At 37.9% G+C, this 23084-nt stretch overlaps 2 protein-coding genes across 8 annotated transcripts; one reads left to right on the top strand and one right to left on the bottom strand.

Annotated features, from left to right (window-relative positions):
- Positions 1 to 574: 574 nt before the first annotated feature.
- LOC112558174 (talin rod domain-containing protein 1-like) lies at positions 575 to 9009 on the bottom strand. 4 transcript variants are annotated; one of them, XR_003098087.1, is made up of 4 exons: positions 8556 to 9007; positions 7273 to 8165; positions 4234 to 6525; positions 575 to 3482 (listed from the first exon to the last, which is right to left on the bottom strand). XR_003098087.1 is itself a non-coding variant. In XM_025228464.1 (3 exons), exons 2-3 carry the CDS (start codon positions 8093 to 8095, stop codon positions 6245 to 6247), a joined length of 1104 nt encoding a protein of 367 aa, XP_025084249.1. In that variant the 5' UTR covers positions 8096 to 8165; positions 8683 to 9009; the 3' UTR covers positions 575 to 6244. The 4 variants fall into 4 exon arrangements, 3 of the variants coding, with proteins under 3 accessions (XP_025084249.1, XP_025084248.1, XP_025084251.1); XM_025228464.1 differs by having other exon boundaries at positions 575 to 6525; positions 8683 to 9009; XM_025228463.1 differs by having other exon boundaries at positions 575 to 6525.
- Positions 9010 to 9110: 101 nt separating this feature from the next.
- On the top strand, positions 9111 to 22839 carry LOC112558166 (GA-binding protein subunit beta-1-like). Of its 4 annotated transcripts, none has more exons than XM_025228446.1 (11): positions 9111 to 9224; positions 11893 to 12064; positions 12266 to 12463; positions 13503 to 13601; positions 13798 to 13960; positions 14236 to 14334; positions 15316 to 15432; positions 15833 to 15933; positions 19994 to 20123; positions 20234 to 20346; positions 20516 to 22839. In XM_025228446.1, exons 2-11 carry the CDS (start codon positions 11900 to 11902, stop codon positions 20693 to 20695), a joined length of 1365 nt encoding a protein of 454 aa, XP_025084231.1. In that variant the 5' UTR covers positions 9111 to 9224; positions 11893 to 11899; the 3' UTR covers positions 20696 to 22839. The 4 variants fall into 4 exon arrangements, with proteins under 4 accessions (XP_025084231.1, XP_025084234.1, XP_025084232.1 ...); XM_025228449.1 differs by lacking the exon at positions 9111 to 9224 and adding an exon at positions 9353 to 9370; XM_025228447.1 differs by lacking the exon at positions 9111 to 9224 and adding an exon at positions 10222 to 11721.
- The last annotated feature ends 245 nt before the right edge of the window (positions 22840 to 23084 follow it).

The following is a 23084-nucleotide window of genomic DNA, read 5'->3' as shown; positions in this document are numbered from 1 at the left end:
AATCTTTGCTGACTATGCTGCCAAGGTATGTGAAATGGTCAGACTCTGTAATACATTCCCCATGTAGTTGGCGTGGGCTTCTTGCTTGTTGGTGACCCGCATTACCTCCGTCTTCTTGATGTTGATGGTCAGGCCGGTCATCGCTGCTTCTTCTGAGAGCCGCGTCCTGCTACTACTGGTGGCTAACCCTCATCGGGGCTTAAGAGAACAGTTAACACAAGGGATCCAGACTGTTTCATACAAAACTGAAGACGCATAAACCAGAAACACATTGTTGCAAAATGTGGTAGTTTTCTTGGTGTAACGACATACGAAATAAGAGTAACATCGGATAATCTCAACCCCTAAATACACGGGAAACGAGTCTATAATTATATAATCCAAAGTGACAACTACACCTCTTGCTGCCCACTCTGTCTCAGTCTCACTGTCTTTTAAATCGGAAGTAAAACCAAGAGAAGCTCCGTAAATAAACACTTTGCATCAAGAGAATTTGTCAATTTTTGGTCCAAGTTCTCTCATGCGTTAATAAGCAGAACAACGTAAATAACAGACACGATGCTAATTTTTTTTGTTTTTGTCTTGATGTCCTTTGACAGAAGATCAACTATAACAAACCCAATGCGTTTGTAAAAAAAAAAAAAGTCTCATGGTTACGTTGCGGGCACCAGCTTCGCAGACTCCAAGCCGTGTGTGTGTGTGTCACAAGAGATTCAACTTTCAGATGCTCACGCGGGCAAGAACAAGTCACAAAACATGCTGCATTGCACTGTATTTTTTAAAATCATGTTTCCATTCTTTCTCATCAGCATCTGTAATATCAGTTATCGTTGCTTTACCTGGGCATCAGTGTGAACTAGATATGTACAAAGATGAAAAACGATTTAAGTATTTGAATGAGCGATTTTGTACATATCCAGGAAAACATTCTGGAACAGGTGTTTACACACACAACACTGTCGAGTTAAAACCGATCCTAAAATATTCCTAAATAATAACAAATAACTTGAAAAGTTAACGACAGAAAAGGGAAAGATGTACTATAAAATCCAGACCCTTTACAATAATATAAAAAAAATCCTTTTTCTGTGTGCATACAAGCATAGACGTGGGGCATATGTGAGAGCGAGAAACGCAAAGAGTGAGCTTTTATTGCTTAAATGTATCCCATGTGACTAGTGTGAGCTAATGACAAGTACTGTCATCAAAACATAGCATAGTGTAGCTCTGTGCACGATGGATGTGTGTTAAGAGTCAGTGAGATGTGTTGAATAAAAAAAAAAAATTCTCTGGAGGAGTAACAGTAGTATGAAAAAGAACTATGGAAACCAAGTTAAAATGCAACATTGTGTAACAGTACTAGCAAATACTTCTAACTTAACATTATTCTGATGTATTCTAACAACACCAGTCAATTCTGTAATATGGAGGGGAAACAGCAGCAATTGCTTTCTTAACACAGGTCACTCCGCCTAAATTCAAAACAGTACAACTCAATAAGCACAATGTAATGTTAATCTGGATCCTGTAACAAAATTCTGCACTTTCCAGTGTAATTTTGTAAGCACACACACACAAAACCTTTTGCATGAGCATGTAGCTATGCTTTTAATATATAATGATGAATCATTAAAAAATGTCTTTACGCCACTGATTATAGCTGTTTCTGACAAAAGCTTTGACAACAAAAAGCATTTTAATGAAAATTTGTAAAGTTAAAAGTAAAACTAATCTGTAAACACTTAATTTTAGTTACATGTAACATTCTTTATGGTTAAGTAACAAAATGTAAACAATACTGAAGGATTCATACACCTTTCAATAGATAGAAGAGACTAACGAAATAAACAGGATCAGCATTACAATTTTTTCAAAATAGTTCAAACTCTGAACGGCGGTGGTGACACACAGTGAATTTGTAACTGTCACTCTAATTCTGAAAGCGTATCTAATGCCAAAAATAAGTATTGGTTTCAAAAAGTGCTTATTTAATTATGATGATAATGCTCTCTTTAAAGGATTTGATATCATGTTATTTCTGTTTCATTTTTCATTTCACCCCTTGCATTTTACAAAACAAAGCATTTAAAGACATTGGAACTACTCTGGGCCCACTGAGTGGGGCTGCCCAAAACTGGGTCTTCTAGCGAGGTGTTGTGGCCCTATGCTCCTTGAGGAGTAATAATAAACAAAAACACCGATTTAATTACCTTCACCTTAAACGCTCCAATATTAAGCAAAGTTGAAAAAATGATATCAACGCACTCATTTTATGCAGCAAGACAACTTTTTCTGTGACACATTATTTTGTTCTTTACAAATAATTTAAATCTATAAACCCATGGTTTCACTTTCATTAAATGTAACCATCTTGTAATGAAAATTCAGAGAAGGGAGATAGAAGGGGTCCTAATGCAGTCCTAATAATTGGAACCCTTCATTTGTGTGCATGTTAAATGTGAGTGTAACTATCGGTGTGTTTGGTTTATTACTTATGGGAGCTCCCAATAATGCAAACAGAAGTAGATAATAGTGATGCATTGCAAAAAGTGAACCAATCACAAAAAGAAAAAAAAAGCACGAAGTATGTTTTCTGGCATTAACTGCATTATATGTATTTAACATAACAGTAAGCATATGTGTTTCTTAATAATGTAGTACATTATTAAGCTTATTGATTAGGTAGTGCTACCAGAGGATGATTTTAAGTGTTTAGTGCTTAATTGTTAGTGCACTTGCATTTCAAAATAAGCATTTTATTCATTTTTAGTTTTAAGAAGAAAATTATTCAAAAATTATTATAATCTGGAAACTATTTGACCATAGAAAAAAAGATTGGTATCATTAAAATCAGGATGAAAAACTCTATTTGTCTATGTGTTTTTCTTTCTGCTAATTATCAAATCAAAAATCAGCTTGGGGAAACGTAAAGATAGTCAAAAGTCTGTAAAAGGTTACAGGATCCAGTGTCAAAAACATAAGAAACAACTAAATAATGGCAGGGTTTCTTTATCATTACATGTCTATCAGCTTTCCCCATTTAAATGTCTTTCATAAACTGGTCAATAAGCAAGGTATGAGAATTTCAAGACTGCACAAAACATGTTCCTACAGTTCTTGAAATGTCATTCAGTCGCTACCATCAATATGTTTTACACAATACCACAAATTCCAAAAAAATGAGTGTAATTATAGTCTAACTGCAGCATGCCAAAACTGGAACTTAAAGAGAAGATGTATGTCTTCCTCCACCTCCTACAACAATAGAATACAAATGGAGACAGAACTTTCACAGGAAAAAAGATATTACCTTCACAGTCCCTCTGAAAGTACAAACTGTTATCAAGACACTCAACATTAGGCTTACAAGGACTGATGCTAGCGCTGTAAAGCTAGCCAAAACATTTATATAGTCAGAAAAAATGTGAAGAAAGAACAGTCTGGAAGTGTTATACTTGTTATCAGCAGACCAGCTTTTGATGCTGAAACACAAAACAAACATAGGCGCTTGTATTGATGGCCACAAGTACATACACATGCACACACTATCACAATGAGTATATTGCAAAAGTTGACAGAGCTAATAACGTGTTTTTAACCTACAGTAAAAATGGTGTTATGACTAGATGAAGTCAGGAATAAGTTGATGCCCTACTTTGCAGGTTAAATAATCTTCAGTGCTGCAGTTACTTTCCCTGGGTATTAATAAGAAATTTCATGCTTATAAAATGTCAGATTAAAGAGATCACATGATGGGAGATAAACAATGAAAACACAAGTGCATGCATGTGCACAGGCAAGCAAGCACAGAATGTACAACAGCATTTTTCTCTTCTTTTGTGCAACAGTTTGGAGGAATATACAGGATTATTACATTGCAAAATGACTAATTTCAAATTAACATGAACAAGCTGAAAATCTGAAATGCTACGGTACTGGCAATGATAACTGAAGGAATATTCAAACAATTTATGTTTAGTGTAATGTAGATGTGACCATTTCTGGTGGAAAGGGCATCAAGATCCTAGGCATTATGATCCTACTACCAAGTACCCGTAAATGCAATTTTATTTCAGAAATCTTGGCATCCAAATATAACACAAAACAAAGCAGGCCACTTCTCGCATCTAGAATTCTGGAGTTTGATTCCTGATCCATCAAAAGCTTCATATTATTAAATAGCTGTGTATGCTTTGTGCCAAGGAAAGTTAAAAGAAAGAACAGAGTGCTTACCATACACAGCCAGGAGAAACAAGATCAAGGCAGAAGAAGGTAAAGATCATCATACAGACTGGAGGTCACTTCCCAGCTCGTGGTATCAGCTGGACTGACAAGCTGAAGTATGAAGAGATTTTATCATTTTCAGACTGGTAAGGGAGACAAATAGTATAAAAGATGTATGAACATGAACTGAATTCCCAGGAGGAATGCAGAATAGATGTGCATATACAAGAATGTCATCCACTCATTGGCATCTGGTGGAAAAAAAATCCCAATTCATGATACACCCTTCTTACTTATAATGCTGGGATGAACAGGTTATAATAAAATATGTTGATCCAATGCCTATACAAAAACTTTTGTACCTGAAATAATGCAAAAATGACCTTCAACTAAAATAATCTGATTCATAACAAGGCAAGATTCTGTCTGAAATGTGCTGGTCACAAAAAAAGAGAGTTTAGCTTCCTAAGGGAATTTTAAAATATATCAAACTACTGCCATAAATACAACTGCTATACAACATAAAAAGCACTAACAGAAATCATAGACTTTCTGTACAAAAAAAGAAACAAAACTGTTCACATGGAAATCCAAAAATTTATTTTAAGATCATATGCTGCAGTTTATTACAATAAATTTCTTTTCCACAGCTTTTTTCTCATGCTTAACTCCTTCTGCATAAATTACTATTCAAAGCTGTGTGCAATATATATAGGTTCACCTATAAATTTGCAACAGCTTTTTAAAAAAAGCTTTACTGGCTAATACCACTGAACAGTCTACTACTAATATTATCATTGAGCATTTAATAATTAAAATTGGGTATTTGAAATGCTAACAACATACACAGACATAATCCAAAATCAATAGCTGATAGCTAGAAAACTTGTGGTTTAGCAAGTTTTTATAGCATTCATAAAAATCCCTATAGTGTTCTGAAAAGTGCTGGCAGCATATTGATTTACCACAAACAATAATGGTAAATAGGCTTTTACATCCATGAAAATTGGGTTTCAGATCTTTTGAACAAAAGATCAATTTCAGATACCAGCTGATATATGTATGATACAGACATAAGACTCCATGACAGGACATGCCCATAAGATTAATATTATATGATACTGCTCAGGCTATGCTTTGCACACACAAAAATTAAAATCACTTCTTTTCAGCAGGTCAAAAATACTCATAAATTTTTTTTTATGCCTAAATTTTTAGAAATGTCTTTGGTTAAGGTCAAAACTAATGTCTGCTGTAATTCTGAATGCATCCTTACCTTGAGGACAATAACAGTATTACAGAAACTACAGTATTGTAAATGCTGTACTTTCTATTTAAATACTATGGCAAATAATTCAAAGTATACATGTATTCCTAAAGAAATTTCCTGCCACATCTTAACCCAATAAATGCCCCTCAACACACTTATACCAAAAAAAATATTCCCTTTCCTCATGCACACTAAAAACATTCAGTTATGACTAACACACAGCCCAAGGAAAAAAAACATAGGACTGAAAAAGCATCTGGTAATTATAGGGAATGGTTTCCAGCTGAAACTACAGCCTACAAATACCAAGTATAGCACCCATATAATAAAATATTTATGAGGCTATATAACAAATGCTTAAACCAGAACAATTAGAATGCTCTGCTTTAAACCTAAACATACTTCAGTTACAAAGGCCCTTTTTATTTAAAACAAAAACATACCTGCAAGAATGAATATTTCTCTTTCAAACATGCATTTATGGCATCATCTGCAGGTACAGGTATGAGGAGTGCAGTGCACATGCATGTCTTTGATAAAAGTTGGAATTTTCACATTTTATCCAGCCTTAAAAGGAAATGTCCACAATAATTAATGTAAAATTCAGAGTTTAATCTGAATGTTGAAGTCAGGACATGGCTGTATGTGACAATACTGGTAAATTAACTGTGAACAGATGGTTTATGCTGTCCATCTACACACCCACATGCAGGGTAAAAACACCCTTAAAAAGCTACATCCAAGCTGGCATCAATTGCACTGTGCCTTATGAACGTCAGTAACCGATCCAAGGGGCAGTGCAGATTGGGTTAGTGCTTCTGATGTTTGAACTTGAGTAACTGAGGGGGCTGATGAATTTTGCTTGAACTCGTGTGACAGGAGAAAGTCCCTGAGTTTAGATGAGGCTTTATCAATAGAATCCACACACAAACGAACCCGCTCACGATGTCGAGAATTATTGACATCATAGACAAGATCTCGAATGGCTTTGCACATCTGGACACTGGCAGATACTATGCTCATGGTCACTCCTGCAAAATACAAATCCCACATTATCTTACACTGTGTAGATATTTTTAAATAGATCAATGTATCATGATACTTGGAAATTTTCTTGTGCAACGCTGTTTAAGCCTTTTAGGTTGTAGGAGGTAAATAAATAAAAATCAAACACACCAACATTTTTTTAAATTACATGACGCAGGATGTGATAAAAAGCCTCATTCAATATCCCATCATCAGTCTCCTCCACTTTCAATGCTGCTAGAAACAATTTAAAAACACCATAAAATATTTTCCTATCTATGGATTTTTCATGGATAGTAAGCTAGTGGAGGCACTTCACAATTATGTCCAATTGTATCTGCCATTTTTGATGGGGGTTCACTTTCAATTTTGTTAGAGAGCATCTGATTATGTATTCAGATATTGCTTTCAAAGAAAAATTTCATATTGCCATTTAAGTTCACTCTCCTAAGTATAGTTTTTGACAAGACACGCACATGATCTGAATAAAAAGTAAGGAGACATCAATACAATACAGTCAGATTTCTTTCTTAAACCTTTCAACACTTCCTTATCAATATATTTACAACATTGACAATACACGAGGAAGGAAGAAACACATGACAACAAATACTAAACATATCCATTTACTAATGCAACAAGTAACATAAGCAAATTTGATATAAATAAATGAACATTAACAAAAAGTTACTGTTACAAATTCTTCTGATTTTCCAAGTTGCATGCTTTCTGCACAATCTGTGAATACTTACCAAGTACAGACTTGTGGGTTTCTGCAGCACTCTCTCCAAGGACAGCTGGTGACCCTACAAACTCTTCCTCTGAAGCAAAGGTAACAAGTGCACTGCTTGTTGCTATCACAGGTTCACAAAATGCAATGATGCGTCTCAAGTGACCAACTCCAGGGTTGGATTTAAAGCACTTGACACTGGAGATCAAGCAGCTGGTGGTGGATGTGATGCTTTTGACACAAAGCTTGAACTGATTCTGGTTTTCTGGATCTTTTGCATTTTCACTTGCATATTTGCACACTTCTGTAATGGTTGATAATGCCCTGGAGATGGTGGAGCAGAGGTCAACCAGAAGGTGAGGTTCAAGGTCATCTACACAAGATCGCTTTAGGCGTGAACAACAAAACTTCAAGTCAAGCTTGGCTTGGTGAAGCTTGTACTTATTCACCACTCCAAGTTCAGAAGCACAGGAATTATGAAAGCTGACAGCGATAAGATAACCTATATGAGCGCTCAGCTCAGTAAGACTTACTACAAGGGCAGACATTTCTTGAAGTCTGATGCAAAATGGCTTCCACTGCACAATCCCTGAGTGAACCTGTGAGGATATGTCTCTGGAAGTGATAAGAATATGGTTAAGCTTATCAATGACTTTGTCACGATAATGTGTAAAAGTTGAGGTTGTGAGTTCCATGTCCTCAGTGTTAGTGAAAACGGGGCGAGCTTCACAAGATATAAGCAACAACTCTCCAACAGCCAGCATCTTGGAGTGGCATTCCTCGCACAGCATCACAACCTCACGGACATCCCCCTTGTTCATCACAGCTGGTACCCTGAACACCATTGAGGACACGGTCTTCTTTGCTGTCAGTGATCTTTACATTCAGGGGAAATGGCAAACGTGTTGCACAGCCCTGTGTAGAGTTAGCAATAAAAATCAATTAATAAGTCTTCCTTTAAACACATTCAATGACAATCTATTCTTGGCAAGAAAGTTTGATTATACTGGCCACTTAAAATCACACAAATAAGACTGTGAACTGGAGTGTCACTAATAAACTAGTACACTACACAATTGCTTCCAGATCCATCTCAGCTGGGTTATAATAAATCACAGTCTCCTCAAAATAAACACAAATGGGCAATGATATTTAAACCTGGTAGCGACTGCTTGATCAAAAAATATCATTGCATGAAGTGGCCTTAAACTGCAATAACAGTAGCACAATTTTAAGCTTGCATATCATATGCACTACACTGCATAACCATATTTCATGGTAGTTTTCTTGCTACATGACAGTAACCTTTATGCATAGAAGGTCGAAAACGATCGCTTCGCCTGCTCTTCTGTCTACAATTCTTAACAGGAAACACGTGCTTGATGCAAATGCACAGCAACCAAAACACCCCGAACTTCTATGATCCGCCTACTCCAAAATCTGTAATCTTGAGATCCGAATTTTAAACAGCTGCCCTGGTCGTCGCTGGACTTCATTGTTTTGCCCAACAGTGACGTCAAAATGCTTGGGGCCGACGCATCAAAAGGGGACAACGCCCATTACCTAAAAGGTGGGGCCTACTCCTGTCAGCTGCGTTTGCTACACACGCCAAACACACGACACGCTTAGATTGGGGACGCATCACAGCATGGTTGTACTATCAACGGTTTATCCATCCGCATATAGTAATGCGCCACAAACACTTTTCGACATATCATGTATACTTATTGAAAACAACACCCTCATAACTTTGAAAATATTCTAATAGGCAAAAGGGCTCTTTCAGAAGAACGCTGGTATTTTCCTCTCTGAAAAATTAGTGTCGAGCATCGGCAAATGACCTTTTTTTTCACGTCACGAGTTTCCGGTGTACCGCCAAGTAAGGCTACTTCCGGCAATTTGAAGAAAGATAGTGTTTAGTGATAATTTCGTTATATTTTAGCAAATTTAGGTCAACAGTTTGGCATAAAACAGGTGAGTTAAGTCCTCAGATTTCCAAAGGTGACATAATAGTAGAGCAGATTAACGGAAGTGAAGTATATATTAGCGTTTTCCGTTTTGGACACATGCAACTTCCGTTTATATTCGTGAAAATGGCGGCTTCTTCCTGTTTCTGTTTAGTGTGTCTTCTATTTATGTTCCTTTTTCGTACTGTTTCTTTCACTCTCTTTTTCCCTGAAATCGGGAACAAGATGTAGATGTCCACTGAATTAAAGCTTTTCTTTGTAAACAATATGTATATTAAGCGTAGCACTATTTCTGTTATTTCGAGTATAACATTCAAATTGGGAAGTTGTGATGTCGAACAATAGTTAAGTCACTAGATATTCAACGTCTAGTATCTGTCTATAACACAGTTTGATTAAGTATCATATGTAGGGCTAAAGTAGACGTAATCTTTCCTACCCCGTCATCTTCCCAGAAATGGGAAGTGTACTTGATGCATCCAATATTCGTTAAACTTATTTTTAATACTTGATTTATGATGCTGCTAAAACTGCTCTTTTTTCAAAACCGACTAGGGAAAAAAGCGTCATGTCAGAAGTACTCCTGCACATTTATATTCACAGGACATTAATATACTTTCGTTCTTTGCTTTATTTTACACTCGTTGCTTTACAAGGCATCGTGTTCTTTTCCTTGCACCTTATCTTGTAAAATGCCTATTCTGATGAAACACTGTATACTGATCATAAAGAGAAAAGTAACTAGATATCGCAAATACATTTTGAAACTGCAAGCTCATTAGTTTGCTCCTTACATCTGTGGGTCAGGGAAGATAGGACGTGCTGAAACAAGTCAACAATTAGTTTCTCATTATAGTACATTGTGAAGCTGAAAACCAAGAACAAGAATTTTCTACCCTTTCCTTTCCTACATATGTACATTCTTCTAAATGTGTCTATGCCTTATTGAGCTTTATTTTTATAAACACAGTTTGTCAGTTGGATTCCTTGACGTTTCTCAAACTGATGTAGTTCAAGGCAATCAATATCTTTGTTACAATTTTTAGTTTATGTTTAAAGCCAGACTTTGAGCTTTAAGGTTGGAAAGAATGATTTTACCTAGGGAAAGCATAGATCAGTGGTTCTCAAAGTGTGGTCCACGGATCACTTGTGGGCCGCAAGCATAAGTTAGTTGGTCCGCAGCTGACATCATATGTCAGCAAAATGATGTTTAATTTGCCAGATATGCTAATTAGTCCAGTATTGATTGCACTCGAGTTTTAGTTTTATCGATGGCCAACTGCTTGTTTGCATAAAACTCTTGCTTACCAACTATGTCACATAGTGAGCATTGCATCATTTGCCCAACTGCTTGTTCGCATAAAACTTGCTTACCAACTAAGTCACAGCGCAAGCATTGTATCATTTAACGGCATTATCTGCTACCCCTTAGTAACACAGTGTACTTTCTTATTTGTAACTTTTATGTGTACTTTGCGAAGCATGTAATTTTTATGTAACCTTATTAGCATACTACCGTCGCAAAAGTATAGTTTTAAATTGTAATGAAACAAATGTGGCAATTTAAATTTGAAATTCACAGTACATAGTGATTTTAGGCCTTGGTGGTCTACCATAATTTTTTTACTTTAGTAAAGTGATCCGCAATCCAAAATACTTTTAGAACCACTGGCTTGGAGCGCATTAGGGAGTGATGTTTCTGCAAGCCTAATGATCATGCTTTTTTAATTGTTTCCATTTGGTCTGCAAAGTACCCTCACCTATTTCCTCTGAGCCCATCTATTCTTTCCTGCTATAGGGCAGAAGTTCAGCCTTTAAACCACTTGATGAAAAAAAATTTTTTTAAAACAGTACAGGATAACAGCTAGGACCTATATATTACTGCTGGCTCTCATTCCCAGAGTGCCCAGTCTTGATTTTTGTTGTTTTTTTTTTTGTATGCTTAGATTTCATGTCCTACTTGAGGTATCATGTAATGTCTGATTTATTATGTAACAGTAACATTGGCAGACAATTTCCTGAAAAGGATTAATAAAGATGTTTTGTATTTGTCTGTGCATAAATGTTTTAATTTCCTTGCTGACTCCTGCCCCGACTATTTCTCTGAATTTCTATTCACTTATGTCCCAGCTAAACAACTCCGCTCTTCATCTGACAACTGTCTCCTAACTACTACTGTCACCAGAACAACAACATATGGTCACAGGATTTTTAGTTACCATACAGTGGAACTCTCCATATCTGCCACCTACCCACTATTGAATCCTTTATATGTGCACTGAAAATGCACCTCTTCGTTAAGCATTACTTGTTCACTTTTCCACAATGCTAGTTCTTTTTCACAGCCTCACTCCTTTTCCACTTATTGCTTGTCTTTTATTCATCATCAGTACTGTTAATCTTTCCATCGTTCATAAAATGTTGTTTGCCTGTTCTTCTGTCCCTTTTATATTGCCCATGTCTCGTTCTTGTTCTTAAGCCCTTAGAGCATGCTCTTTAGGAATGTGAGTATGCACTATATAAATTTTGCATTTATTATTATTATTATTATTATTATTATTATTACTTTATTGGATTTATTGAATTTTGTGAGAACTTTAAAAGGGAAACATTTTTTGTGTATCTGGTTTCAGCCTGTGAATAGACTGTAAAAGTTTTTTGTGTCTCTGTGACAGCATCAGCATGACATCAGCACCAAAGCTGACAACGGTGCAGGTGCTGGCTGCCCCAGCCTGCAGCATGTCACTTGTTGATCTGGGCAAGCGCTTGTTGGAAGCAGCTAAACATGGCGATACCGAGTCAGTCCGTGCTCTCATGTCAAATGGAGCACCATTCACCACAGATTGGGTGAGTTTCAGCTGTACTGCAGGATTAAAGCAGCATTTAAAAAAATTGTGACATTTTATAAATAACACACCATCTTGTCTCTAAATAACAAAATTATAAATATGGTTTGCATAAATATTATTGCTTTAGTAATTACCATATATTTTATGCATTAGAACAATTTTTCATTTTTGCATTAGGTTTTTGTTTTTTATTCCTTAGCTCGGAACATCTCCTCTGCACTTTGCAGCACAGCATGGCCATCATCAGACTGCAGAGGTACTCCTTCGGTCTGGCATAAGTCGAGATGCACGCACCAAGGTGGACCGCACACCACTGCATGTTGCTGCACAGGAGGGCCATCTAGATATTGTAGAACTTCTCCTGCAAAACTCTGCTGATATCGATGCTAAAGACATGGTTCGTTAAGAGAGTTTTTATGCTGTTTGTGTACCTTGCTCCACACCTAGGTTCACAGTTTTCTGTGAAAGGGTAAAAATTTACAGCTGGAAGTCAGATTTTTTCCCACATCATGCTAAATAGTGTAAACATGTTGGTTTAATCCCCTGCGGAATCTTTCCTGTAAACTTTTTTTTTTTTCAAAAATCTTATCAGTCATCCTCACTCGGTTCTATCAGTCCTTCATTGAGAGTCTCATCACCTTTTCTTTCACATCTTGGTTTCACAACCTCTCCGTAGGGAACAGGAACAGCCTTGTCTCCCTTGTTAAGATCTGTTCCAAAATCACCGGAACCAAGCAGAGGGATTTAGCCCTCTTAAATAAGCAGCGAATCCTTAGGACGGCATCTCGTATCCTAACTATTCCTGGTCATGTGTTGGCGAGTGAGTTCTCACTTCTGCGGTCTGGTCGTAGATACGCTGTACCGGTAAGTCGAACGAACCGTTACCGTAACTCGTTCATTCCGCGAGCCATCCACTTCTTCAATTCCACTAGCTGTGATGATGTGTCAGCCTGAGGTGACCTTGTGCGGGGTGCCCACTGAACCTCCTGTTGCTGTGTTACTATATGAGTGGGTGTGTGTGCACATGTGTGTGTATGTCGCCAGAATCTATTCCCTTTAATATCTTACATAATCTTCCCTCTAGTGTGCTGGCGTGTCATCATACCTGTAATTGCCCTTGCGGATTAATAAAGTTGTATTGTATTGTATTGTAAGCTACATTAGCTAATAGGTTTCCTGCCAAAGAATGCTGGGTTGCAGGAGTGAAGGAATCCAGCCACAGCTTAAATGTTAATCTTCATGATGACATATAACTTGGAAGTGAAAAAAGGACAGATTTTTTTCTTTTAGTATTTTTTAAAAATTCAGACCAGTATTTATTTATTAATTTATTAGCTGGTAATCTTGATAGCCCGTCTGATGTAAACTCTTTCATTCTCTTATTTAAGCATTTACTCTCAATATTAACTTTCATGGTTGATATTGACTACTTGCAGCTCAAGATGACGCCACTTCACTGGGCAACAGAAAAGGGCCATCTGGGCATCATAGAACTCTTGCTTCGGTCAGGAGCAGATCTCAGCTGTGAAGACAAGGTTTTTATAACACTTGTTATTAAAAGAAAAAGGATTTTCCATGTGATTTGAAAACAGAGCCTTGGAACTAAAAAAAAAATCTGAGATTACAGGGGATACTTATTTTTATTTAAAATTTTACATGCATAAAAAGCTCAGAAGGATGAGAAGAAAATATTTCTACATCAAATGTGATTTGGGTGCTCTTGTATTGCAGTTTGATCGTACTCCTTTGGATATTGCCATTGCCAATGGACGTACTGATATAGCACAGGTGTTGCAGTTGGCACAACACACAGATATTGGCAATGTTGAAGTTGACACTGTTACCATAGAAACTACAGAACCAATTATGACAGAGACTGTGACAACTTCAGGAGGTAAGGAGGCTTTCAGTTGATATATTTTACCTAACCAATTTGACCTAAATAATAGTATCGGTGAGAATTTGACTGTATTGGGTGAGTACTTTTGATATTGTGTTTTTCAATGAGTTTAAAGACTTACAGAATCTGAGGGTATTTTCTAGCTCATTGAATTTGTTTTCTTTCATTTCACAGCTTGCAGAATGGGTTTTCCTCGCTGGTTGTAACCAGAGTGATGAAATTTTATTGCTAGGAATGAATTATCCAGAGGTATGAGTTGTGTGTTTCAGTGAAGACAGAAATATCCAGTGACTCAGAGCAAAGCAGTACATCTGTGCTGGCAACTTTAGCCGCTCTTGCTGAGGCTACTGGGCCTATGAACTCTGCAAGTATGTCATTCTTGCCTTTTTTTCAAATTCCACAATGTACAGGTAGTCCTCGACTTACGACGTTGATCCGTTCTTACGCGGCGTCGTAAACCGAATTTCGGATATACGTTCATACAGTACTGTACCATAATAACAGTACAGTACTGCAAACACTTAGCCTATCCAAACACCTCTCCTAACACAGTACCCTACATAATTATCAATAAGCATAAGTACAGTAAAATATTGTACAGTACAGTACGCTTTGTTATCACTGTCGCTTTCATAGGAGCAGATCCTTTCACATGTTCAAGGATGCGATCTTTATCCTTGATAATCGTAACCGTGTACAGTACAGTACTGTACTGGACTCTATGACGTCCGCCGCACGTGGAATGAGGCGCACGTACAGTTCGACTTACGACGCTAAACCTCGTAAGTCGGAATGAACGTCGTAACCACAAAACGACGTAACTCGAGACCATCGTAACCCGAGGACTACCTGTATTGTATTTGTTGCTTGATATTGGATAACTACATAAAACCATTTACTTTGTTTAAATTTAATAAAATAAAATGTTGTCAAATCAACAAGATCAAAGGTGGCAAAAGCTTCACTTTTATGTAAATAAAGTTAGGTGATCTATATATGTATTGACCCACACTGACATTTATGATCGATGAAAGTATACCATGGTTTTATCTTAAAAAGTAACAGTCTTTAATCTGACTCCTTTAAAAGAAAGAATAAACCACATATTTTACTCCTTTCATCAATGAAAACATTTTTCAACGTCAAGAATGCCTAGTCGTTAGGAAATCCTCATGTACAATTAGGAACATGTGCACCTTTTTCTTCATAAGATTATGCTGTTGAATTACTTTTCAGAAACAACATTTAGGAGTAGGATTAGTAGTCGTGTAGGCATATATTTGTGCACTGAAGACAATGATGGTTACTGCAACAATTCATTTTAGCTGGGGCCCATGATTTTCCTTTAGACACAACTGCAGATGCTGTCAACTGGCTTGAGAGTCAGGGCATCACTATGATATCAACTGCTGATGGTGGCCTTATTACTTCTGCAGTGGAGAGTGGTCAGACCATCACCCTAACTGGTAATCTGGAATTGCAGGACATTCATATATAAACTGATATACACATGTACCTGTATAATGTATATATGTGCACATGCTTATGTAGACACAGTCACCTGATTTATCTAGATCTAGTCTTGATACAGCATACTTAGCCGAGTTCTGAAATGTAGCTTTTGATTCACATGGTAACCATGTCTCTGTAGTCAAGCCTTTATAAACAAAAAATGTTACAACTTTTCTCTCCATGGAATATTATTCTTAATGCTTTACATGTACAGAAAAATGACATAGCATGCATCTAGATTTATGTTGCTGATGGGGAAGTTAGAGGACAATACACTTCAAATCTTTAGTTAAGAGATGAGTCTTTCATGTAAGGTGCTTTGTGTAGCATGGTTTAAAAAAGAATATGTTTCAGAGGCTGGCAAGATAGCTCTGAACATCATCCGGCAAGATGCCCTTGGAGATGTGTCACATGATGGTAGTGGACTGGAAACAGTAGTTGGAGAGGGTGGTCAGGTGTGTAAATGCAAAGTGCATTTTATTCATTCTGAGTTGTGTGGCAATATGACCCTGTTTGCTTGTCACAGTACAATACAACCTTATTAATCCCCAGGGGCAATTTAAGATAGTGCTTGTATTAGCAATAATGTATATACATGTACATGATATAAGAGAGATAATATAAATGTACATGTTGAAATAGTGTCTCTCACACACACGCACATTCTCTCTTCCGCACACATTCCCTCTTCCATGCACACCCGCATTCCCAACAACAGCAGATCCAGTTGGTGACCCCAGGCCACCTCAGGTTGGTACAAGATTTCGGCCAGTAGAGTTTATCAAGTGAATGGCACCTGGAATGAATGGTTTGCAATGATGATTGGTTCTGCAGACAGACATCGCGTACCTATAGCCAGACCGCAAGAGGGAAAATTCATGCAAACACGTGAACAGAAATAGAGAGGATGCATGTTGCTTTCCTGAGGATTTACTGATGACAAAAGGCTGCCAAATCCCTCTGCCTGGTTCCAGTGATCTTGGAACAGATATTTACGAGGATCTTGGAACAGATATTAACAAGGGAGACAAGACTGTTCCTGTTCCTTATGGAGAGGCTGTGGAACCAAGAGATGAAAAAAAAGTGATGAGATTTTCAATGAAGGATTGATAGAACTGACTGAGAATGACAGAGCTGACAGAAAAAGATCTGAGTTTCCATAGGAGGTACAGGCGTTGTTGGCTCTTATGGAGGATCATGTTGGTGTTGATGTTAAATAGTACATAGATACAGGGGGTCCTCGACTTACGACGTTCTGTTCGTACGTCGCGTTGTTAACCGATTTTAAGTAAGTCGAAATATACGTACATACTGTACGTAAATAACATACTGGGTTAATGGGAGGAGGAAGCTGCAAAAGGTGCTGGAGATACTGGGGCAGGTAAATCTGAAGAGGCAGCTGAGGTAGAGGGTACAGGATCTCTTGCAGGCCTCTCTATCTTCTTGAAATACTGCTCCAGGTTAGTCTGGAAGGAGACCATCTTCTCCTCCAAGATCTCCTGGTAACACTGCAGGCAATCCATGATCCCTCTGGCAACCTTAGTGTACCTGTCCATGTTGGGATTCTCAGCCTCAAACCTTGACAACCCTAAATGGGAGATGTAACCATGAAACATCGTAACTCGGGACTGACATAACCCAAGGACCTCCTGTATATGTAAGTGTCTACTACCTCGATGGCATCATCATAGATAATACTGATGACTGCCTCAGGTATGTTTGTCCGAAAGTCAGAAATCATTTCCTTAGTCTTTGAGGCATTCAAGACAAGAAAGTGTTCAAACAAAGTCACGAAGAGCACCACTATGATCATGTTCACTATTATACAAAAGAGACAGCAAGGCAGTGTCATCAGAAAATTTCACAAGAAAGCTCCTATCCCTAGTGCTTTTACAACTGTTAATATACAGTATGAACAGTAGTGGAGACAACCAGCAACCTTGAGGGGAACCTGTACAGGTGACAACAGGATCTGAGAGAAGACCATTAACAGAAACTCTCTGTTGCCTGTTTATTAAAAAAGTCCAGGATCCAGAAAGTTGGTGAGATAGATGAAAGTCTGAAACTAGACTCTCCGCCAGCAAATGAGGTTGTATACATGTATACATATATACCATAGTAGAAGTGAACCCTAAGAATACTATGAACTAAGCTGACTGAGTAACTAAAATGCTAGCGAGCTGCAGCAAGTCGCCCTCATGTTAAATGTCCTTAACCATTTTCATTGATCTAACTGGCTGTTTACTGATCACGGCTAAGAATGATGACAAAGACTGTTTCAATACAGATCCAACATAGAGGATGGCAGATGGCTGAAACATTAAAAGACAAATAGCTCATATCTTTCAGGCGAAATGGAACAGCTTTTGTTTTGTAGTTCAAATGTGCTTCTATGTTGATGCTGTCTGCTTGTACAGTTCCTTGACATCAAGTTATTTTGTTTGTTTAAGTTTGTATTTCTGGTGTATTGACGTGTTTGATTCATTTAGAACAGGGATGCCCAACCTACGGCCCGCGGGCCAGATATGGCCCGCGACGCGGTGCCATCCGGCCCGCGAAACTTCTGTCCACAGTGCAGGAAATCGGCATGTTAGTAATATAAAAAAAAACGAAAAAAAGGAAAAAGTATTTATCCCCACGTAGGGGCGTCTCTCAATCTTTTTTTTGATGGACGAACATTTCGATTCAGTGCTCCGACTTGGTGTCTCTACGATGCAGCCGGACATTCAGAAGTTTGTTTCGGGAAAACAACTTCAAATATCCCACTAATTACTACATAATTAATGGTAAGTACAACTTGTTTCTAATAAAAAATGGTATCTGCTCTATTTTTTTTTCTTTTTTGTATTTTTTGCGGTGAAGTGGCCCGCGACACGGCTGTCCGAAATGGATATGGCCTGCGACACGGCTGTCCGAAATGGATATGGCCCGCGACACGGCTGTCCAAAATGGATATGGCCGCAACACGGCTGTCCGAAATGGATATGGCCCGCAGGCCGAAAAAGGTTGGGCATCACTGATTTAGAAGAGCAGTTGAAAGTCTACGAAAAGCTGCAAGAAGACCAGCAGTGTTACACATCACCAGCAGTGTGGCACCACAGGATAGCAAAGCACTAAACAGAAAGGGCTGGACAGAGATGTGCAACAGTCTTGTGTTGTCTCTCATCTTTTGGCTTGGTCAGCTGTATGAAGGACAAGAAACAGGACTGCAAGAGAAAGATTAATGCAGTGACAGAGTATCTGGGAGTTGCCAGCTTCATTCTACCCAACCACAGCAAACAGTTCACATCGTCCATCGATTCCAGACTCTGTGTTTGTGTCTAGAGAGTTTATTGAGATTTAGGTGACATCTGACAATGATGGGAAGGCAGTGTTCAAAGAAAAGTTGGTGGTTAGCAAGAGTCAGAGCTCAAGTTCTCAGGGACACGGCCATTGTTTGGTCAATGCAGCTGCTGCTGTCAAGGCGTTGCACAGAATTATTCATTTGTTTGGTGTGAGTTTGTGTCCTAAGGCTTTAAGTCCATGCACCAGACCATTGTGTTTTACAACAGAACTTAGCCACTACCTACATCACAGTGACATGTTGGCAAGTTTTATATCAGGCTCTCTTGTCAGTGAGGTCTTTCATATCCGTCTGTTCCCTCACTTTGGCAAGTTGCACACCCCTCTTCCTGCAGGGCCTGCTGGATCCTATCAGGTTGGATCACTAAAGAAAGGGGGATTAATATTATATTATTTAATTATTGTATGTATAAATTAATATGATATCCTTGCATGCCTGTATACAAAGTGCCATGAGTCTGGCTGATGCTGGAAAAAGGCGCTATACAAATGCGCTATTTATTTATTTTAAGTCATTTCATGTAGAACCAGGTCATGCATAATTACCATAAATTTTGGATTATAAGCTGTGACTTTTTCCCCAGCTTTAAACCCTGCTGCTTTAAACAGTGATGTGGCTTGTTTGGGGATTTTTAAGATTTCGATTAATTTTTAAATGAACATGTTAAATTGTTAACTGTTCACGTTTTTTAAATCAAAGTTGCATACAATTGAAGCATTCGGATCAGTTGCTGAAGCACACAGCCTCATCAAGCTGAAAATGAGACAAAATGCCTATGGTGCTGCTTTCAAGTTGAATAGATTTGCGACTTATAAACTAGTGCAGCTTATTTAAGAAAAAAAGGTAGCGATTTGAAAAAAATTTAGTGGGTGTGGCTTATATACAGGTATGCTAAATAGATCAAAATTTACGGAAGTCTAGACAGTATTTACAAGCATCTAAAATCTTCTAGAGTCTTAACGGTCACAGACATGCATCAGTGCACCAGATGTCTGATGTCTGTTCAAGCTTAGTATGTATGCACCAACCATCCAGATAGAATGTCAAAGATAATGCATATAGAAAACAAATGCGAAAATGTTACATTGATGTGCTTTCCTTTAGTTAAACCAGATTTCCTGTCTTTGTTAGAATGCATGGATCATGTTTCATGAAACAAGGTGTTATTTCAGAAGGTGATCACTATTGTGGCAAACCCAAATGCAGAGGATTTATCAGAGGAAACACCTGTCCTAGTCACAGTCACTGAAGATGGTACTGAGCTACCTGTAGAGGGGGAGATTGTGGAAGAGGCTGAGGGAGGTTAGTCATTGTGTCTGTTTTAAAGCATTGTTTCGGCTACTTCTACTTTTATTTTAATTCACATGAAAGTATCAAGCCGCTTGGACTGTAGATATTTACAATGTTTGCAGTGATAACAGAAGTGACACCAGACATGCATCATGCTATGGAAGGAACCCTAATCATAGAGGAGGGAGATGGTACAACAATCACTGTTACCCAGGCAACAGAGGATGAGAATGAAGTGAGTGCATTGATGATGAAGCTGGTAAACACACCTGTCAGTAAGGGGTTTGTCTCTTGAGCGCCTGAGCAAGTGCTGGCCAACTGATGTTATACTTATCTCTCTAGCTTGTTACTTTGTGGTACCATTTGACATGATAGCTTAAACTAATTCTTATCTCTGCATTCAGGATGAGGAAGATGGTGACCTAGAGCGAAGTGCGCTGCGGCGGCAGCTGGAAGCGGTCCAGAGGCAGGCCGAGGAATACAAGCAGCAGCTGCGAGCAAAAGAGGAAGAAGCAGAAAAATTCCGCAAGCAGTTGTCTCAAATACAGACAACAACAGATGTGAAAGATGTGGACTCCTCCTGAGAGTTACAGTGGTGGTGACAATGTTTGTGCATAGAACTTCAGAGATATTAACAAAGATGGGGATATTCTTGAGATGACCATATGTGCCATGTCTTAGGAATGGGTTCTGCCCCAGCTGTGAAACAAGTTACATGCAAGCTGCTGTGTGAAGAAAATGTTAGTGACTGTAAGGCAGTATTTCTCATAAATTTCCGCTATTTGCGTGCTGCCAGCTGAAGTGGATGAGGAATGGTTACAAGGCAAGTTCTTATTAATGTAAACTAGCAACCATGTGAGTGGTTGGTGGCTGGGGTGGTACTAGAATAGGTACAGACAATAGTTGCCGATATCATCATCTAGTTTCCTTGTGGCTTGCTTATTAAATTGCGCTGACTCAAGGTGGCTTCGTGGAAAAGACAGTGCTCATGCAGACATGGTTTCTCTTTATTCTTCATTCCTCTTTTCTGTTTTTTTTTTTTTTTTTACCCCCCAATGTATTCAAGTTTTTGTTAGCTGACATAAGTCTTTAAAGGTTCCATGATTTCCTGATTATTCACCAAACATATCTTTTTCATGTTTAGCATAAAGAGTAACTAGAAGCACACTGCCATTTGATCTATCATATCTTCACTTAGGGTTTTGTTTAAAACACAAGAGTATGATTTGTGCTTTTTAAGTTTTGCATTTTGAAAGTAATCATGAAATGTCATCAGTGACATGAAAAAAAATTTTAGGGGAAAATTAGAGGCATAGTTTTTCTTTTTTTGAACATGCTGAGTTTGTGTAGTAGTTCCATTTGCCCACTGATTTTAAACTCATGGGAAGACCTTGTGTATGTTTTAGAACTTTCAGCCATCTTATTTTACATCATTTAAAGCAGCATGGAATAGGAGCATTGACATCTGCCTCCTCAATTTTGAAATAAAAGTAAACTAAAAAATAAAGGCATGGAAAGCTCACAGTTCCAAAAATAAGCTACAGTAGCAATGCTTCCCAAATAATGATAATTTCTCTGTATGAGTTCCAATATGGTGGCTAGTTAGCTTCAGGTAGTCTTGCAAGGTCTATCTATGAGTTTCAGATCCATGCATACACCCCAGATTTTTACATTCCAAAGTTCTAACATCAATTGCTGGTAAATAAGTGTTGTCAGAACTGAAATACTGTGTAAAGGCCTTTTTTTTTTTTTTTTTTTTTTTTTCGCCTTTATGAAGGCATGTTTTATCTCCACTCCAGAAATCTTTTCCACTTTAAAATTTAGGTTTTTAGTTTTGTTTTTGAATCTTTGTCTGAAGCACACTCTGTCATTTGACATAAGGCAGCCTGTTGAATAAGCTCTATTCTCATTACATCCCCCTTTTCTCTCTCCTATGGAGAGAATATCCGAGATACCAATTGGTGTGCCTGTTTGTGTGACATGCATGTGCATAAACATTAAGATAAAACATGCTTATATAAATGCTGTATGGTAAAGTGCGTAGCTTGTGTTCTTAAGGGGCCATAGTTATGAAGCAAGAGTAAATCATTTCCCCAAGGCAAAATGTCAAACTCAGTGAAAAGTGTCTCGTTTCCAAAGTTATGAAAGTGTCCAGACCCCGTGGACACTACTTCAAGTTTCTTTATCATGACATTGCTCTTTAACTAGATCTTGATAGGTAAAACAGCATCTGCAGGGAAAAGTGCTGGACACCCATTTTATAACTTCAGGAAAGACATTCGTCCTTCAGTTCCCCCATGTACCCCAGAGCTATGACTTACCCTTGCTTAATAAATACAGCTCGGTGTGTATGTGTCCCCAGGTTTTCTTCCCAGTTCAAGTATCCATTTTGCATGCTTTTGCAGCCACATTAAACTGTGATTTCTCAAATATTGCCTTCTGACACTTTATTTATATCAACTGACTGCAAGGGAATGAAACTAGGATCAAATAAATTCCACTAGCTAAGAATGACAAAAGAATTTGATCAAGATATCTTGCATGAATATACAATGTTCTCATTCAGTTTTTTTCAATTATTTTCTTTGGGATTGTCAATACATAAAGTGTGGTTTCTTTGGTAGGAAACCTTTTTCAAAAACCAATAGTCCATTGATGAATGAATTTTTGAACCACGGAGAGGATTGTAGAGGATGTTTTGGGAGCAATAAAATATTTTTCTACATTATCTCAATATTTAATGTGTCATACATTTATTTGGAGAGAGATAACAGTTGATTTGATGTGAGCAGATGTTACACCCCTCAATTTACCATTTTTGATTTGTTGATTTGGTGCTCTTGCAAGAAAGCAGTAATAACCTATCTTTGCTGGCTAATTTTTTTAGTTGATAATTTTGTATGGTCTCATGAAGCAAATGGCCCTCAGAGAAATAAGTTTCCCCACCCAACATAGAACAATATAATTTGAGAT

The sequence above is a fragment of the Pomacea canaliculata genome, linkage group LG2, assembly GCF_003073045.1.
Source record: "Pomacea canaliculata isolate SZHN2017 linkage group LG2, ASM307304v1, whole genome shotgun sequence".
In the NCBI taxonomy this organism is placed as follows: domain Eukaryota; kingdom Metazoa; phylum Mollusca; class Gastropoda; order Architaenioglossa; family Ampullariidae; genus Pomacea; species Pomacea canaliculata.
The sequence above is the reverse complement of the archived record's forward strand: the minus strand, read 5'-3'. Positions and strand labels throughout refer to the sequence as shown.

What these genes read in the sequence shown, in the direction of transcription:
- LOC112558166 (XM_025228446.1), top strand. Translation starts at nt 11,900, where the DNA reads ATGACATCAGCACCAAAGCTGACAACGGTGCAGGTGCTGGCTGCCCCA. An exon ending in CACCATTCACCACAGATTGG is followed by an intron (nt 12,065 to 12,265) that starts GTGAGTTTCAGC and finishes TTTATTCCTTAG; the next exon opens with CTCGGAACATCTCCTCTGCA. An exon ending in ATATCGATGCTAAAGACATG is followed by an intron (nt 12,464 to 13,502) that starts GTTCGTTAAGAG and finishes GACTACTTGCAG; the next exon opens with CTCAAGATGACGCCACTTCA.
- LOC112558174 (XM_025228464.1), bottom strand. Translation starts at nt 8,095, where the DNA reads ATGGTGTTCAGGGTACCAGCTGTGATGAACAAGGGGGATGTCCGTGAG. An exon ending in AACCCACAAGTCTGTACTTG is followed by an intron (nt 6,526 to 7,272) that starts GTAAGTATTCAC and finishes TGTATTTTGCAG; the next exon opens with GAGTGACCATGAGCATAGTA.